This window comes from Pempheris klunzingeri, chromosome 16, assembly GCF_042242105.1.
Source record: "Pempheris klunzingeri isolate RE-2024b chromosome 16, fPemKlu1.hap1, whole genome shotgun sequence".
NCBI classification, from domain to species: Eukaryota; Metazoa; Chordata; class Actinopteri; order Acropomatiformes; family Pempheridae; genus Pempheris; species Pempheris klunzingeri.
In genome coordinates, this window is record NC_092027.1 from 11,848,576 (window position 1) to 11,866,543 (window position 17,968).

Consider the following 17,968-nt stretch of genomic DNA (forward strand, 5'->3'; position numbering starts at 1 on the left):
AAATCCCACTTGAGAGACTTAAGTATTATGAAATGTGTCCACGCTGGCCAGTCGTGTTTTATGTATTTGATTTTTGCATTAAAAATGGGTTAACATCATCTTTTCCACATCTGAGCAGAACAGCTTCATCCAATCGCACTTTGTTTGGAGGGTAGGGACACTTCCTAAAACACGTCACTGCTGCCAGATGAAACACTTGTGTATTTACAACATTTTCTCATCAGGAAGTGAGGAAAAACTACTTTCCACGGTTTTGAGTTGGTATGTTTAAGTGAGAAAGTGAGAGTAGGGAGTAGATTCTATAAACCTTGCGGCCATAAAATGTACTCAGCTCTATCTACGTAAACTTTCAATTCAAGTAAGAAACTGGAAAAGTTTTTCTGTGACAAGAGTGAGCGGCTGATTGCTAAACATTAATAAGTGATCAGCAGGTTTCGGGACTCTCCAAAGAAGGTGCTATAAATCTGAACAAGCTGTTCTGATCACAGGCGTTTGTGTGTCTCTTCCACATCGCTGGCAGCGCAGAAATGTCCGTCGGAGGCAGCGGGAGGTAACAGGCAGGTTGAACACTAAAACACTAACCCAGGAATACTGATACTCAACCTTACAGGGGAACACGGATCTAATGGATTAATGACTCGGGTGCAGTTTTTGTTCACTTTTGAAAGAAAAATACATTTTTTCAAGCAGATCTTTAACCCTGGAAGTAAACAGCTACTCCCAACACTTGGCTTAAGATCTTGTTGGTAGGACTTATAATCATCATAGATTTTTTTTTTTTTTGCTTTCAAACATTATTGCTAAATTCGGACAGGAAGGGGCCCCTTCAACCAACATTCAGCATGAAAATAACTACAGCTTTTCAGGACTGACGGCATGGAATGTGTTTGGGTGAACGTTAAATCTGGCTCTGAAGGCAGAAAAAAAAAAAAAACGTACAAAAATAAAAATAAAAAACGAAATGTTGTGTCAAGCATTACAAAACAGGCTTTTTTGAACAAATACAGGGACATAAAGATGGGTATTTCATATAGGAGCCCTTATTATCCTCAATCAGACTTTGTCTGAGGAGCAGCATCACAATAATTCATGTAAAAATCAAAAGTATTATCACATTCATCACTTAGTGTCCATGTTGTGTTTGATTGTCGGCTTTTGAGACACATCAGTTTCAACTTCTGACCAACCAAACCCCTTCCCAGTTTTACTTATCTGTATGAAAATAATGTTTGTCTGTTGTAGTGGACTGTGCAAAGGAACCTACAGCATGAGAGCTTTGTTGTTGTATTATTAAGAGCTAAAACACAAAAATTCTTCACAGATCATTTCTATAATATAAAGTAATAAAATAAGGTAAGTCATAAGTCACATATAGCCTCAGCTCAGGTGGGGCTAGCGTTATGGCGTCTGATAAGCTTTATCAAATTATGGCACATAAAAAATACCAGCCTCTTCATCCCGTCTTGCTTAATCTATACTGTAAGTAAAACCTTAAATTAACACAGACTTAGGCTTGTGTTATTGTGTATGCATGAGATCATTTCTGATTAGTTTGGTTTCAGCACTGAAATATGACATTCATGCCATTTTGTCACCGTTCTTTGATGTATTGCACAAAATTGTCAGCACTAGAACTACGATCTAAAGCAAAACCTCATAATGTAATAACCCTAATGGATAATCTCACAGCCAAATAATAATGTAAAACAAATATTAAATCAAAAATGAATTCTAAACACTTACAGGAAAGTTTGACATCTCGGTTTCATTTCACTGTGGGAATCTTTCTGTAGCAGAACATGTGGCTGTGCTACCGAGGAGCTGATCATGCTGCACTTCAACTTTCCTGGCAGAAACATTCCTGAGTTTCCTGCTGTGAAATCTGCTCTCCTCTCCAGCTGCTCTTATCAAAACTGCAGAAGCGCTAAAATGATCTCCGGGCAGACAAGGCCAACTCAGCTGATGTGGTCCTAAGCCAGCAGAAATCACACAGTCAGAGAGGCCGGTAATGCTCCGTGAGAGCTCTCTCTCCCTCTCAATAGTCCAAAAATAAGACACTTGAACGCAAATGAACTGGACCAAAAGGCTAAATCTTTCAAAAATATTAATAATGCCCTCATTATTTGTACTGTGAGTTAGCACTGGATGTAGACAAACCATGAACTGTCTTTAAATAAAACAAAAACAGATGTAGTATGAAAGAAAGGTGCATAGGTTGGCATTCTTTTGACACTGAAATGGAAAAACAATTCCTTGGTTCTCTAGAAAGCTCCAGATTGCACATTCATAGTGTTAGCAGGCAGTTAATGCCTAGCTTTTTTTTTTTAATCACTCACTCGCACACTCTCTCAACCACCTCTGATATCTCATTATTTCATTATTAAACATCATTATTTCATTGACATCTCCTGTAACTGGGTAAATTTTAAGTACCTTAGTGGAAATAATTTAAAAAAAAACTAAAAAGAGATGAAGTACTGAAAACCATTTCCATCAGCACCATTTCTTCATGGGTGCGTGGTCCCACACTCCTAAAACACTGTACCAACAAAAGACGTACGCTTCAGGGGTTTTCTCCCCAGGGTGGTCAGGACTTCATGTTGTAAATTATATACCACACCACCCAAATGTGTCAGATGCCGTCTAAACTCAGCGGGTTCCCTTAAGCTCTGCAGTCTTATGATTTGGTGCCAAAGTCGTACGAGCTGCTGCCCCATCTGTCGATTTGTGGTCACACCACATTAATGCAGTTTCCGCCGCCGACAGTCGCCCTCTTGCTGCAGTAGGTGAAGCCGCTGTGATTGGTGGAGGAGCCGTTCATGTGCGATGACTTCAGCTCCATCTGGCAGGCAGCGATGGCTGCGTTGAGCTCTACCTGAGCCCGGTGCACGACGTAGAACATCAGGCCGATGCTGATGACGATCTGCAGTGGGCAGAACAGGAAGTCATGATGTTGTTAGTCATTTCTTGTTTATTCACGTTTGCAGTGGTTTTTGAGGCTTTAATACAACAACTACTACTAATAATGTTCAGCACACTCAACATTTCTGACTTGGGCTATTGTGACACCTTCAGATAGACCAAGGAGCTATAAAATCATCGGAAATCAGAGGAAAAACTGCCTTTATAGAGCTAAGAAGCTAGTTTGCTACTTAGTAAGTTACTAACTCTCCATCTTGGACAGATGCTTCTTTAAATCTTGTTTGTTTAATCAGTACATATACTGAAGTGTAAAAACTACAATTTGCCATTTTATGCAGACTAGGCACTGGACTATTTCTTGAATGGGCAGCTGTCAGTGAACAATCCAGGAGGTTGTTGCTTCTGTAAGCATACTTCCCAAACTGTGAGGGAGAGGCCCATCATACCTTAATGAAAGTGACTTCATGTTACAAACATTGAATTCCATAATGACAAAGAAATGTATTTAATATGGATCGGTCATGTCTGGTCATTTATGGGCTCCCAGTCCATCCATACCATCAGGTAAAGATAATGTGCCACAAAAAAAGGGATCAAAGATTTTCTCAAAGAATTTGTTTGTTTCTCTATATTGGTCAGTGAAAAGTTTGCATGTATGATGTCCATCTTGCTCAGTACACAACAATAAGACTTGGCTGTGCTTTAACAGCTCTTCCAGATGGAGTTTCCCACCACCAGTGTTAAAAAAAAAAAAAAGCTTCTGTGTGATTAAGGCCAGCTGTCATTTGGAGCAACAGCTTTCAGTTCTGGATGAAACACTGATACCCACTTAATCTTAAACTGACCCTGGACCTCTGACTCCTGTGAGCCTGTCAAAGGTTGCACTCTGATCCCTGAGCACCTCTGAGGATTAAATAAAGCTGAACAGGTGTTGAAGATGTGGTAACAGCTTCACATGACGCTGTGGACGTTTATGTAACTAAGACTAAACTTAAGGGAAGGAAGATGCCAATGCTTTTGGACAAGGATATGGTTTGATAGGTTTGGTAGATAAGATATATTTTAAATATAAGGGAGGGGAAACAAAGCAGTAATCCACCAACAAAACACTTAAATTCGAGGGTGTGGTCCACCAAGGTGCTTAACACAGACTTTTAAGGGTTGGTACCATCACACTTTATGAATTATCACCATCAGCTCACCTGCAGGCTGAACACAAAGTAGCCGCTGATGCTTTGCTCAGCAATAACGTCCTCCATGGTGCGAAGTGTGGTGCCCAGGTAGGAGTTGAGAAGCTGAGTGGGCAACAGACCCACAGAGGAGGCCACCAGGTAGTTTGGCAAGGACACGTCTGTGATCTTTGAAGAGAGAAATCATAATAAGTTAAAATTAATGAATAAAAACATGGATTTAAGCATTGTATTACACTATAGTTTTACATTTAAATGCAAAAAATTGAATTCAGTCAACATGCCAACATAAATCCTCTATTATGCATTTATGATTAAGATCAGGGCTGAGGTTTAATAGCATTTCCTGCATCCACTCCATTACTAGTGTCCTGGGTGGATCCGTTTAGGTTAATCTTTAAATTATGTGAAGTATCACAAGCTACAAATAATATTTAAAAACTTTAACTCAATATTAAAGGAGCTAAGCCTAAAGCTCAATGACTACCTAACTGTTTTGTATATTTTATTACATTGCGAATAATAAAAGTCAACAACAAACAAAACAAAACAAAATCTGGAACCAGACCAAAGATGGAGCCACCTAACTGAAAATAGCACATGAAAATAGACTATTAATCTATTAATTCTAAGAAATATTCTGCATGTATCTAATCCAGTGCTGCTGTTTTGAGTGCAGGTAGTGGTGGGAAGTAACAAAGTACAATCTTTTATAGTACTTGTACTGTTTGATTATTCTGTTACTTTATGCTTCTTCTCCTCTATATTTCAGTGGGAAATACTGTAGTTTTATCTTCACTACGTTTATTGGACAGCTAGTTACTGTTCGGATTAATATAGGACACATTTTGACATATGATTAGCAACGACATGTCTTTAAGGCTTAAATCTGTGAACTATTTGACTTATGACCCCCTTACAGAAAAACGGTGTGTGTTGTTGTGTTGATGGAGACAATCTGCCTGTAAGCTTTTCACATGGTTTCATTTAAATAACTGTTTGAGGCCTGAATGAATGAATGAATGAAAAATATATATATTTCTCTATACACAGATTTGTGCATCAGAATGTCTTCCTTTTTTTTCTTCTCCCATTAATCATCTCATGACCCCTGAGATTTACCTTGTGACCCTTTGGAGAGACCCTAAACTAGCTAAACTGTATATAAAAAAGTTAAACTAACTAAACTAAAAGTTAAACTCAAGCAGCCACAACAGTGAAACACTGGTTTCAGTATAATGTATCAGTATTAACAGTCCATAATGTAATATAAAATTATTTGCCAGTCAAGGGCACTTTTATTGCAGATTAAGTCATTTTACTTTTGAAACTTAAAGTACGTTTTGCTGAGGATACTTTTGTATTATTTAAAATGCAGAAACTTTACTTGTAATGTAGTATTTTTCATTGTTGGACTGGTACTTTTACTTGTAAATGACCTGAATACTTCTTCCGCCAGTGCCAGTCAAATGAATTCACACTTCAATAAAACACTATCTCCCAAAAACATTAGACAATATGAATTTATATCATTAACCATCTTGAATTGAGGCTTATGTGGAGCTCTTTCAAAGTTTTCCCTTATATATTTTCTTTGGGACTTAAACTACCACAACTTTGGGAAATAATTTTTGAAAAAACCTGCTGCAAATGTATTCATTTCAAAATCTGTGAGATCCTGTTTAATATGGTAAATAGATTAGTGCCATCGTGAACTATGACGTGCCGTCTCACGTCTAGCTCAGTGTCTCATTTCATATCTCATTACAACCACCTATATATAAACAAGTGCCTGCATCCCTGTCACCCCTGATCCCTTGATTAAGTGATGACATAAGCCGACGTGTGTCTGTGCCGAGTGTGTGAGGATGTGACCTTGGTATTGTGCGCACTGTGACTACACTGTGGCTGATAGCGGCGTGTTGGCGCAAGACACTCTGTCTGTGTTAGGCTGGATCTAGCATAAATGTCTTCCAGTCCTGATAACACTCTGAGTGTCTCCTAGCAGTGACAGATCCTAAACCCTCTCCTGCTATCACACAGATAAGAGCCTGGGTCACACCTCACAGGACACTGACATTATCAAAAACCTGGTTAATCAAGCTATTGTTGTTATCAAGCTGTTTTTCCTCAGTAAGTTTAGGTGAGCGTTTTTCCCTCGACAATCATGTAACAGGCCTTTCTCCTTGAAAGATTAGCACTGATGTGTCCACACCATGTGTCATCGCAGTGAAAACGCCTTCAGCTGATCTCTGAAACATGGCATGTGAGCCTGTGAGAGCTGTAGAGAAAGAAAAGAAATGCACTCTGTTTCTCTCAGCCATCATCCACGAGTTGTAGAGCACATGCCCTCTGAAGCCTCTTCCCACCCAGGCATCTAGTGTATGCAGCTGTCTTGTGTATGACCGGGGAAGGGCTAGTCATTGGTATTTTTATAACCGCGTAGAGAATTCCTACTGAACCTCCTACTCCCTTCGGCAACCCTGTGTATCAACGTAATCTGCAAATTCAAGGGAAAAACACCCCATCCTAGACTTGACCTGGTTTATTCGGAGCATCAGCAATGCAGGTCTGAGTTTGTGCTCGTCAACAAAACAGGAAGCACGGTATCTTGAGTGAATAGTAAATTTCAGGATTGCCACAGTGATGCCTTTTCTTATCTGGTTTACCCTTTGTAACGAAGGCAGAAGCACAGGGCATAATCAAAAGGCTGTACAAACATGTTGGCCTGTAGATAGGGTCCTATAAATCACAGGATGAATTCCCCACTTGCTTCATCAGCTCATTATGACGGCAGAGCGATGGAGCTGGGCCGGTGAGCAGTCTTAAAGGTAATAAAATACATGCAGAGACCTGAATATGTCCACTTTGTCCGCAAAGGATTCACAAACATTTTTCCTGAGCTGTCCCATTGTTTTGCTAACTGCTGCAGTCTTTGTGTCGTTTTAGGTTACCTGCTATAATGTAGCACTATCCCATTCAGCAGAAAGAAGTGGGGGGCACAGTGAAATGTAGCCTCATCCACAGAAAGTGCTTACCAAGGGCACAGCAGACAACAAATAATTCCACTGTGAGCAAGTACAGACGAGGAAGTACTCACCCGCCGTTAGTTTTACCTTCTATTGTTGAGAATAAGTTCACAAAGACACAATATCAGCTAGGCTCAATAATGATCCTCCAGGTGAGGTGAATTACAAGGTACACAGGGAGGGGCTGAGCTGGGTTTGAAACCTCTCCAGGCCAGGAAGTGAAAATGTAGCAGAGGAGGCAGGTGAACTGGGGATTTCAGCTCATTAGCCCGCTTCTGACAGGGCTGGCTAAACTCCCTGGTGAAGGCTGCACTCTGACATTCACTTCACCAGCTGGAGGGAGAAAAGTTTCACACTCAGGTTTGTGTATGAAGAGTCTCAACATCCTGATTTCCTCCCGTTCTAGTGACCTTGAATAATTGTTTAGTTATTAAAACAGTGATAACTGATTTTTAGAAACGCGTTGTGAACAGAACATTGACATATCATCCATCGCCTTTTAAGTTGTCAGCAAACTTGCTGACAGATAATTGCTTATTTACACATTCAAAGGTAAGGAGCAACATTAATATTCATCTGGAGCCGTGTTTTTGTTCAACTGATAAATGGTAGTCCAATATTCACTTCTCCTTCAGCTCTGTTTTTGGTCTCCACCAACTCCTGAGGGAAATATCTGGCTCTTTAGCAGCTAAATGCTCCACTATGTTTAACAGCTAGTCACAAACTGTTGTTTGGTCCTCGGCAGGTGCTGTACAGTGGGTTTGAAGAGCTTTATTGCTGAAAACAGGTGCCAGCTACGGCTGAAAAACACACTGAGAATAAACCAAATAATAATTTAAACTAATTAATTAGGTATAGAAAAATATTGATAATAGACGTTAAAAAATGCTAGCTGGTTTAACTTCAATTGAAATACAGGTGGTAAACAAAATTGTGTCTCAGTAGAACAGGTGCGGAATTTAGGATTCTGTCTCAGATAAGGCAGAGCGGCCAAACCTTTAAACCTTTTTAACCTTGTTAAAAAGACACAAACTGACTGAGGAGCACCACTAATGTCGGTGACAGTGACAGAAGGCTGGCATCACTGTAAAAACTCTGTCCCTTTGACTTTGACACCTCATGCTTACCTCTGCAGATTTAAACCGTAATGTTAATGCTGTTAATTAACTACTGTTTAAGCCATGATTCCAGCGTTAGAGGGACATTTCAGCCTTTGATCACAGAGACTATGGAGCCGAAAATATGAACCAATGACAAACAGAAGCCATTTAGTCAGTCATGTAAAAAAAGACCATCTGCTAGGTTTGTAAAGCCTGTTTGAAGAGAACCCGTTTTACAGGTGAACAGCTGACCACAGAGCAGAACTAAATACAAAGGAACCTTTAGATTAATGTTTACCTTCCCAGACCGTCTTCATCCTTGCTCTTTGGCCTTAAAAACACAACTTTAAGCTTCAACTAAAAATGTAGAAAAATGTGAAGAGTTGTTATGCCAATTTCTCAACAACGGAGGAATACACTCGTCTTTGGCCTCATTCTCTGTTCTAATGAATTCTCAGATTAATAATTAAATCGCTCAGGTCTTGACTATAACTACCTATTTTGTTGGTTCATGCCAAAATCACTGGCTCACGGTTCAACTCTAATGTTACAGCCCAAGCACTTTCAGTTGCTTCTCAAATACCAACAGATCAGTCAACAAGTGCAGCACAGACGTTTACTGGCCGCGGTCAGCTGAATCCAGGATGATCTCACCTCACTGCTGCCAAATCACAGTTTTCACTGTCTGAAAGTGTTGCCTCAGTCGTCAATAATGAGCAACCTGATCCAGGTAAAAGTGTCTACGGACTGTCTACGTGTGCAACAACCAGTCACTTGATTTATTAGTTACCCAACAATAATCTAATCTTGCAGATTATTATCCTTTTGCTGAACAATTGTTTGAATCAGTTTTCAGAATAAATGCAAAATATTTTCCATCTTCTCAAATGTGACGATTTGATACTTTTGTGTCATGTGTGATAGCAAACTGAATATATTTGGATCAAATTTGGTCAAGTAGAATACAATTTTTTCAAAATTGAGAAAGGCAGATGAATCGATAATGAAAATAATAATAATAATAATACCATTTAATCATGATTTCCAACACTAATTGTACAGATGCTTTCTTACAAATATTGTTATCCAGTTGCATAATGGCAAATAGCCAACAGGTACTGCACTGACAATATTGACATTTGATGCTGACTTAAAATATATTGAGCTGAACCACGAGGAGTGCATGAACAGATACTATAGCAAGTTAAAGATAACTTGAGTTTAACACAATGCTCTCTTTACAATAACATACCACAAAAAGATTTTTGAAATATTTTGATGCCTTACTGTTCAATAACAGTAGAGCCTCTGTAATCTTAACAGGAATCTGATCTACAGCCCGGTAATACAATCTATATTCCCCTTTTATTTCTAATTTCTGTTGAGACTGCCAACAGAGAGTTGTTCACTCAACTCTGTAATGATTTTGGAGGCTGTGGGGGAATTATTTTTTTGGGTTACAGCACTTTGAACATGGTCTCTAACATTTTGCATCCCTATACATGTTAATGAAAACAAATCTGAAACAACTTTCAATATAAATGAGTTACAGTTTACTAAATTTTGGTTGATATCACTCTGACACAGACAATTTGTCAGTTTTAGGAACGAGTTTTATATAGTGAGTGTCTATTGTAGATTGGTTATGAGTGTGTATATAGAACTGCCAGAAGCCAAAGCCAAATCCATACAGCCGAGAAATGTCTAAGTAAATCAGTAACCCCAGAAAGCAAGCTGGTTCTGCATCATGCAATTACTGTGCTTGTGAAACTCTCTCACGTCATCTTCCTTTTTTTTTTTTTCCCCTGCCTCTGGCCTGTGCATCAACTCCTTCATGCTGTAAGCTATAAACGCCTTTCAAGCTCCCCACTTTGCATCCACTTCTGGATGTTTGTGCTACTGTTGGTTTTTGCCTTAAACACTATTTTAAAATTTTCTTCTCGTCACATATTTTTCCATAAACACAGCGCAATATTCAAAACAGCTCAAGTTAAGGGCAATGGAAGTGTCACCACTCACTCACTCACTTCTTGTATTTTAACAGGGTTAAAATGTGCATACTGCTCCTGAAAACAAGGTGTTGTTTAAGTAGGCTAAATGCCAGCTGAACTAGAATAAACTGAGAAGAACTTTGTCCTTGTTGTAGACTTCATCCTTGGACACATTTCAGTGCCAGCTAAATCTGAATTATTTTAAAGTAATGCATTGCATGAGGGTCAGTATGACCAGCCTCATTTTTCAACTCAGAGAAATTGTGCTTGTATCAAGGAAAACATTAACACCAGCACACTGACTCAGAATGACAAACAAGCAAACTTATAGATGGACGACATTTCATCCCAGTCAGATCTTCATCAGGACAAACTGTTTGTATATAGATACTCAAACTGTGCACATGAACAAACGGTAACTGCAGTTACACTTATTTTTATGTTGTAGGCACTACTCCTGTACATTGAAGTAACAATATAATCAAAATTTTCTGCAGCTTTATCATTTCAGCATTTAGTGTGAACAACCTTGTGAATATTTTTTTAGGAGACAGGCTAATGTAAGACAATTACGTGAGAGGAATTAATCTGAAAAAGTAGTATGGTGAGGCAATTAAATGTGAGAAATATTGCATAATCTGGTGCAGTTGGAGACGGTAATTAGCGCTTTTCTGCGGTTGTGGGACATGTACTACTCTGGACATCTAAGCGTGGATGGCTACATAACATCAAATTCACCCTCAGGTCGATATTCTTCATTAATCATTCAATTACAACTGGCATAACATTTTTCACGTTTGTGACCTCCCAGCTGATTTTCTACAATACAGTTACATTCCTCGAGGCATTTACTATGTGGAGGTATCAATGAGTTGGCTGAAAAGAGTAATCAGTGAGTATAAATTATTCATGCCATGTATGAAGGTCAAGGGCCTCAGGTTAAGTGTAGGAGTGCAGCTGAAAGCAATATCCTGATACTGCTTAGCTTTATAATGCAGGCCACATGCTGTTTGTTGCCTTGACCAATAACTTCAGATTAACATTTTAGATGGCCATCATGATGTGTTCAGAAAAAAATATTGCTCCAAATATGAATGTGGAAACTAGGACTTAAAAATGTAATACTGAGCATTCAAACTGATAAAATAATTGATGTCCTTGGGCTACACTAGAATCCATTTCATCAGAGCACTTCCTCCACCTACAAGAGGAATGCGTTTCCTTTCTCTGAGGGCTGGCCTTATATTTTCATGTCTGTTATTAGACTGTGGTCTGCCTTGAATAGTGAAGTAACAGGTCACCTACTATGCTCAATGTTTGAAAATCATCACAACTAAAATGATAAACACCTAGATGTGATAGCCTATCTGTTCCTTGAGGTTTCTGGCTGCATATGATTTCCCCTGTGTGGTAGGTTGGGCTAGCAGTGAGAAAATCATTTCCCTCTAAAAATCAAAAATGTCACAGGTTTAAATCTGATGGCTGCAGGTGATTTGTGTAACCATTCTCCAGAGGGTTACTGAGCTCCTGGCTGGCCCACTGCTTTGACCTTTCTGCTTAAACCTATATGAGTTTACGATCGACATTACATGACTGTCTAATGCCTGGCTGCAGTTAAAAGGAAAAGCTGGTAATTGTGATTTCATACTCACCGAAAATACTGCATTTTGGAGCCCAAAAGGTATGGGGGTGAGTCTTGCTAAGGCCACAACTTTGAGTCCACTTCCTCCCTCCACCACTCGTATGACTGCACTGAGTTGTTCACTGTTCCCAACCTTGTTCAGCACCCAGTCAGTCAACAGTCGTTTGCACACCAAGTGTGCCACAAAGGTCCCTATTAAAACTCCCACCATAACCAGTCCCATGCCCAGCACAAAGCCGTAGAGGTAGCCTGCTGCCACATTGAGAACAATATATCCCCATCCACATGGGAACGACACGATAATCAAGCCAACTATGAACAGCAGGGCTCCGACCAGGCTGTCCAAGCTCTCCACCCAGAGCAGGAGGTCCTTGAGGTATTGGCGCACCAGGGCAACCGAGGAGAAGCACACAGCAGTCAGGATGCATGCCAGCAGGGCGCTTTTGAAGCAAAAGGTGGTGATACAGCACGGGTGTCTGAACTCTCCACTGGTGCCGAAGGTCGCCCCCCCTGTGGCACTGATGACCTCAGGGTCTCCATCTGACTTTCCTATGCCGGCCGCTGTCTCGTCAAAGGCGCTGCATATCAGGATGTCAATTTTGTCACACTCATCTGTGGCAGTCCTCTGCAGCCAGCGGTTCAGCTGGATCTGTGCCTTTCCCACCGCATGCTTGACAAGCTTGGTGAAAAGCTGCACGGTCGTGGACCCTGACAGTGACATTATGGCCCTCAAATAGGCTCTGGGGACCAGCAGCAGGGCTCAGATGAACTGTCCGACCTGAAGACAGCTGTGTCGTTTGAGATTTCCAGTCAGTCTTTACATCCAGCTCAAGGCCATGTCTAGCAATATCAATTTGGTGAGTATCAACAGAAGCATTTATGAACTTTTAAGAAGATGGCTTCAGCAGTGGTAGCCCATTGTTATGATCTAACTCTGAGAGCAACGCTGTAAAGATAAAACCCGTCACTCTCCTTGCCCATTACATGAAGTGTCCAATTCAACAATGTCTATCTCGGGTATTCTAGTTGGGAAACGCGCCAGTCCAGCGACTTAAAGGGGCCAGTTTTGTAGTCTCTGCCTGACACACTCGCCATATTCAGAGTTGTCACCCCTCAGCTCAGGACGATGTGGAGTCGATGGATGGAGGGAGCTGTGAGGACAGTGACAAAACAGCACAAGACTTCTTTAGACCGAGGCGAGCAGAGCCGAAGTGGTGCAATAACATCAACTTTTCTGACTCCACTAGCGTTACCATGCAGCTAAGGTTAACACACTAGCATAAATCACTGCAGGGCTAACTTACTCCTGGCGTTAGCTAAATAACTCTGCGTGGACAAAGTCCAGCGTTGCATTTCGGAGCTACGCCGCCGTCGCTGGTCTCCTCGTCCCGGACAACAGAGCCGCGAACAGGACGCTCAAGGCGGGTATGAAAACACAGTTTGCTCGCCCTTTGCTAGCTGGGAGTTGTTGTTTCTCCCGTCGCCGTCCTCCTCCTCCTGCTGCCGATGCTGTTGTCGCTGTTGAAGATATTCATACCGACCACTGTTTGTGTCCCAGAATGCCAAGTAACACCAGCCCACATGATCAACCATGTGACGCTCTCATCCAATCAGAGTGCTCCGATTGGCATCGCGAGATTTACGCGGGGTTTCATGAGAAATCACGATAGTTTACTATTAATTATGCTTGGATGGTTTCTGCTGTCAGCCAGGGCGCTGCCACATAAGCAGAATTAACTACCACACACATGCCTTGATCTTTAATTTGAATTATATTAAATTATATTGATCCACTTACTTAGATTATAAATATGTAAATATAAAATAAATGTAACCACATATCCAACCTCACAGAGCTCAAGGATGAGAAGCAGTTTATCAATTGAGAAACAGTGGTGGAGGATGTACTTAGATCTTTTACTTACGTATGAAGCTGATAATACAATATTATACAACTACACCTCAGACATGAATACATTGGCATCATGAATTTTAATGTAGCTTGCTGAAGTGGCACTCTAATGATTTTTTATACTGTTGGATTGTTTTTTAAAATAACAAAGCATCATATTAATAGGTTTATGATATGTTGTATTTGAAGAATCTTAATCTGCAATGTAACTTGTGAGATAAATGTAGTAAAGTGCAATATTTTCCTCAGAAATGAAGTTGGGTGGATTTATATGCCTACAAGTAACTATAAATAATTGTATTTAAGTGCAGACTTCAGGAAATGTACATATTTAATTTCACTGATAGGAAGGGTATAAGCTCATAAACTATACTGAAATTAGCAGTGGTGAAAAAAGTAGAATGATAGTTTTACTGAAGTAAAAGTAGCATAATACCACAATATCCAAACACTCAATTACATGTAGGAGTCTTGCATTCAAAATGTTATGTAATATGTACTTTAATGTACTTAAACGGCTGCCAAAAGTGCACATTATGCATAATGGCACCTGTCATCATGTTATATTATAATGTACAGTATATTATATTGATGAATTATTACTAACATATTAATAAGCATTTTAATGTAGCTTGTAAATGTGGAGCTTATTTTAGTAGCTTTTTATGCTGTTGAGTTGTTTAACCGATAATATGCATCATATTTTATTAAGTGGTTATATGTTTTGTTTGAATAATTTTAATTGTCAATGTAAGAAGTAACTGCACATGTAAGATATGCACAGTGGAGTAAAAAGTACAATCTCCCCCTCTGAGATGTATTTGAATCAATGTATAAAGTAACTTAAAAGCACCTCAGAAATATACCTAAGTACAGTGTTTCAGTAAATATATTTTCCATCACAGGAAACTAAAAGGTCGTAAAGAAGAAATATAAAAGTAGCACTGAGTGGAAATGTCCAGTAGAGTACAAGCATCTCAAGAGTGTAGGTCACTTCATGTTGTGTAAAGTAAATAGCTGCGTTCCAATACAGAAAATAAGTTGTATGGACACCAGTTATTTATGGAAGTCATATCATACCCACAAAATGTAGATAATTCATACATATTTGATAAAAACAAATATTTATAACATGCGCTTACATTATGCAGGATTTCTAGTATGCAGCAGAGTTGTATTGATACTCCCCTACATTCTCTGGTATTTCTGAGAGCATACAGTATGATATAGTAGCCTGAAGGGAATCTCCCTGCTCACCATAAATTCATAATGAGGGGAGTGAAGCAGACAATATGTGCATTCATGCATCTACCACCGTTCACCGCCTGACTCTCCCAGCTGTGGGCAAAGGAGGCCCTGAGGCAATGGTCCTCAAAAAACTTTGTATTGCTTTGTATCTGAAGTCATGTGAAGTATCGACACAGATACGATCAAAGGTTGCAATAAATCCTCCATATATAGAGAAGCTCGTGTTTAATTTGATGATGTGGTGGGACAGGCTGCTGTGCTGGTATAAGGCTCCACTAGATGGAACTGTTACACAGTTTTACACCAAATTACAAACGTATGAAGTGCACTGATGGTTTGTCGCTTTATAGAATCTATGAGTTTCATCACCCTGAATTCATGTGGAAACATTTAACATTTGATAGGAATCTAATTAATCTCTGTGGTTTTTTGAGTGCTAAAAAATAGTTTTTTCTACTCGGTTTGCCCCAAAACATGTGGACGAACAAAGCCCCATGTTTGTGTCCTCAGTGTTTTTTATTCATTCTACATTCTTCAACTGTTCTTTTACACACACAATATTTGTTTAAAAAACTATTTGGGTGTATTTTCTCATATTATTCGTCCAAACTAATAAGGGTGTGCAAAACGTTAATCATAATGTTGCTGTGATGCTGTAGATGTAACAATTTGACCAGACAAATGTCAACTACAGTCTAACAGCTATGGCGAACTTAAAGTAACACATATGATGTTGGAAACCCTTAAGAGACTGACCTGGATATAAGATTTACAGAGTCAGTCTTCATCTTTCACTGTCAGAGAACACCTGGAGGGGAATGTCAGAGGCCACAGAGAGGACATGAAAAGCAACTAGTTTAATTCAAGCTGAGGTGACCTTTAATCTGCCCTTTGTGTCTTTTGACCATATTGTTGGCTATACAGCAACCCTATTTATGATGCTCAGTCAGCTGTGTGTTATTACTATAGACATGTTGGACATTACAGTGACATCTGTCACATTACATTCTGAATATGACAGCATTTCTTATCATATTGTATCAAAGAATGAAAAATACAGTGAGACACATTTTTTATTTCAATGACTCTTTCAGCTTCCACAGAGATGCGCTGCAGCTGTGGACTCATCACAACAGCAGATGAGACTGACAGACAGTCAGGACATGACAGGAAGTCTAGTTATTCTGCTTTCAAAATAAAGGCACACATTTACGGGAATATTGCGGGTGTTTTCAGGCTCAGTGCAAAGAATAGCCTCAAAATCATTCGCCGAAAGACAGAGCAAAACCACATGGAGCGAAAACATGACAGAAGAAATGCATAGCTACTTTTTTTTATTGTGATATTCTGCCGAGAAATGGGTTGAATTGTGAAACTTTAATCCGGAAGTTGTGTGTTTTATTCCTGCTGACTTGACACTGGCACAGAGTCGCTCTTTTTGACCAGTGGCTTTGATCAGATTAGAGGTTGAAGACACATTCCTGTGCAGTTCCCAGCTGAAGCTACATTTTAAATGATGGATTGTTCAGAGGAGGTTCAGCCCGTGTCTGAGGAGCCCAGCGCTCAAATGGAGCTCAAAAAGGGAATGTCGATTTTCATTGATGTAAGTAAAACAAATTTTAAATCCTTACTTATAGTATTGATTAATATGCAGTTTATGTTCTCTGTTTTCATTGTTTGGCCAATAAAACATCAGAAAACCACGAAAAAATCGCATTACCTTATCCTAAAGCTCAAAGTGATGTCATTAATTGCCTTGTTTTGGCTGACCAGCAGCCGAAGAGCCCAAAATATTCCATTCATTATGACATGAATTAATTATCAGTAATTATCACTGTTCATGCTTATACTGAGGTGTCTGCACTCATTTTGTTCTTTGATTAAGTGCAAAAACTTAGAAGCATAATGTAGGACTATATTATTTAAACATTTGTTGGTGGAGGTTTTGGATCACCTGAGTTAATGTGGACCCCCCTAATGCATGCAGGGTACAGAGGGTTCCTTGTTTTATAGAATGAATTAATTTGACAAGGCTGACCTTTAATTTAGCATCATGGTGTCAGGATTTCAAAGGCCATCCATTTTTATATCAGCGTGGAAAAACAAAAATCAAGTTAACAAAATGTCAGAAGTCTACTTTTGATATTCATTTAAATTTGATATTCATGCTGAAATGTAGCTCAAAAAATCTAAAAAGTCAGGTAAATAAAAAATGAACAACTATGAGGATTCCTAACATTTGTAGATCTCCTTCAAATGATGATGATTTAAATATTAATATCACACCTGACGTGCATATCAGTACTGATAATGATCGTCTTCTCTGAGGAGCTTTCCCTCCCCTGTTTCATTCTGCCTCGGTATCCGTCACCTAATTATCTTCCCCTCATTCCTCCACTCTTTCATTCGCTTCTGATGTCTCAACCACAGACCTGTTGGCTGCCTTCAGTATTTGAGAAACACAGGGGAGGATGCACACATGGGAACCAAGAGTTATTAAAGGAAAGCCGTATCTCCCACATCAAACGTCTCACTGATGTTGAACAGGTGCTCTGTCTTCTGGCACTGAGCGTCAGGGAATGAAACTGCTGCTCGTCTTCAGAGGCGAGATGGTTGAGTGTTTTCTTCTCCTGTTTCTTGACATCTCTTGCAGCTCACGCCTCAGTCGGTTGCGTCTCATAAACACTCAAATGCTGACTCCAAACAATAGTTTCATATTTGAACAGGTTACATTTGTTGTGTCTCTATGTGTGTTAATCGTAATATTATATATTATGATATTTTGATGCTGTTGTGATGCCAGATTTCCACTTTATTACCAGATAATAGGAAAAAAACTGAAGCAGAATCAGACTTCTATTCTTGGTTAAATTGATTCAATAAGATGCATTAGATGTAAAAGATTAATTAGGATGAGATCAGATGATGAGACCG

General features: G+C 39.5%; 2 protein-coding genes across 2 annotated transcripts in view; one reads left to right on the forward strand and one right to left on the reverse strand.

Annotated features, from left to right (window-relative positions):
• Positions 1-785: 785 nt before the first annotated feature.
• Positions 786-13,417, reverse strand: tmem64 (transmembrane protein 64). The gene is made up of 3 exons (XM_070846378.1): positions 11,885-13,417; positions 4,125-4,280; positions 786-2,923 (listed from the first exon to the last, which is right to left on the reverse strand). The coding sequence occupies exons 1-3, from the start codon at positions 12,593-12,595 to the stop codon at positions 2,732-2,734; spliced, it is 1,059 nt and encodes a 352-aa protein (XP_070702479.1). The 5' UTR covers positions 12,596-13,417; the 3' UTR covers positions 786-2,731.
• A 3,115-nt stretch (positions 13,418-16,532) lies between these two features.
• necab1 (N-terminal EF-hand calcium binding protein 1) overlaps positions 16,533-17,968 on the forward strand; it is a 31,783-nt gene continuing 30,347 nt past the window's right edge. The window contains exon 1 of the mRNA XM_070846925.1: positions 16,533-16,637. Coding sequence (XP_070703026.1) covers positions 16,548-16,637 — 90 coding nt within the window. The 5' untranslated portion in view covers positions 16,533-16,547. The remainder of the gene's footprint in view (positions 16,638-17,968) is intronic.

Bases quoted from the DNA above. Each gene is read 5' to 3' on its own strand.
- tmem64 (XM_070846378.1), bottom strand. From the start codon at position 12,595: ATGTCACTGTCAGGGTCCACGACCGTGCAGCTTTTCACCAAGCTTGTC. The intron at 4,281-11,884 runs GTGAGTATGAAA...CTCTCTTCAAAG, and splicing joins TCCAAAATGCAGTATTTTCG to ATCACAGACGTGTCCTTGCC. The intron at 2,924-4,124 runs GTGAGCTGATGG...TGCCCACTGCAG, and splicing joins ACTTTGTGTTCAGCCTGCAG to ATCGTCATCAGCATCGGCCT.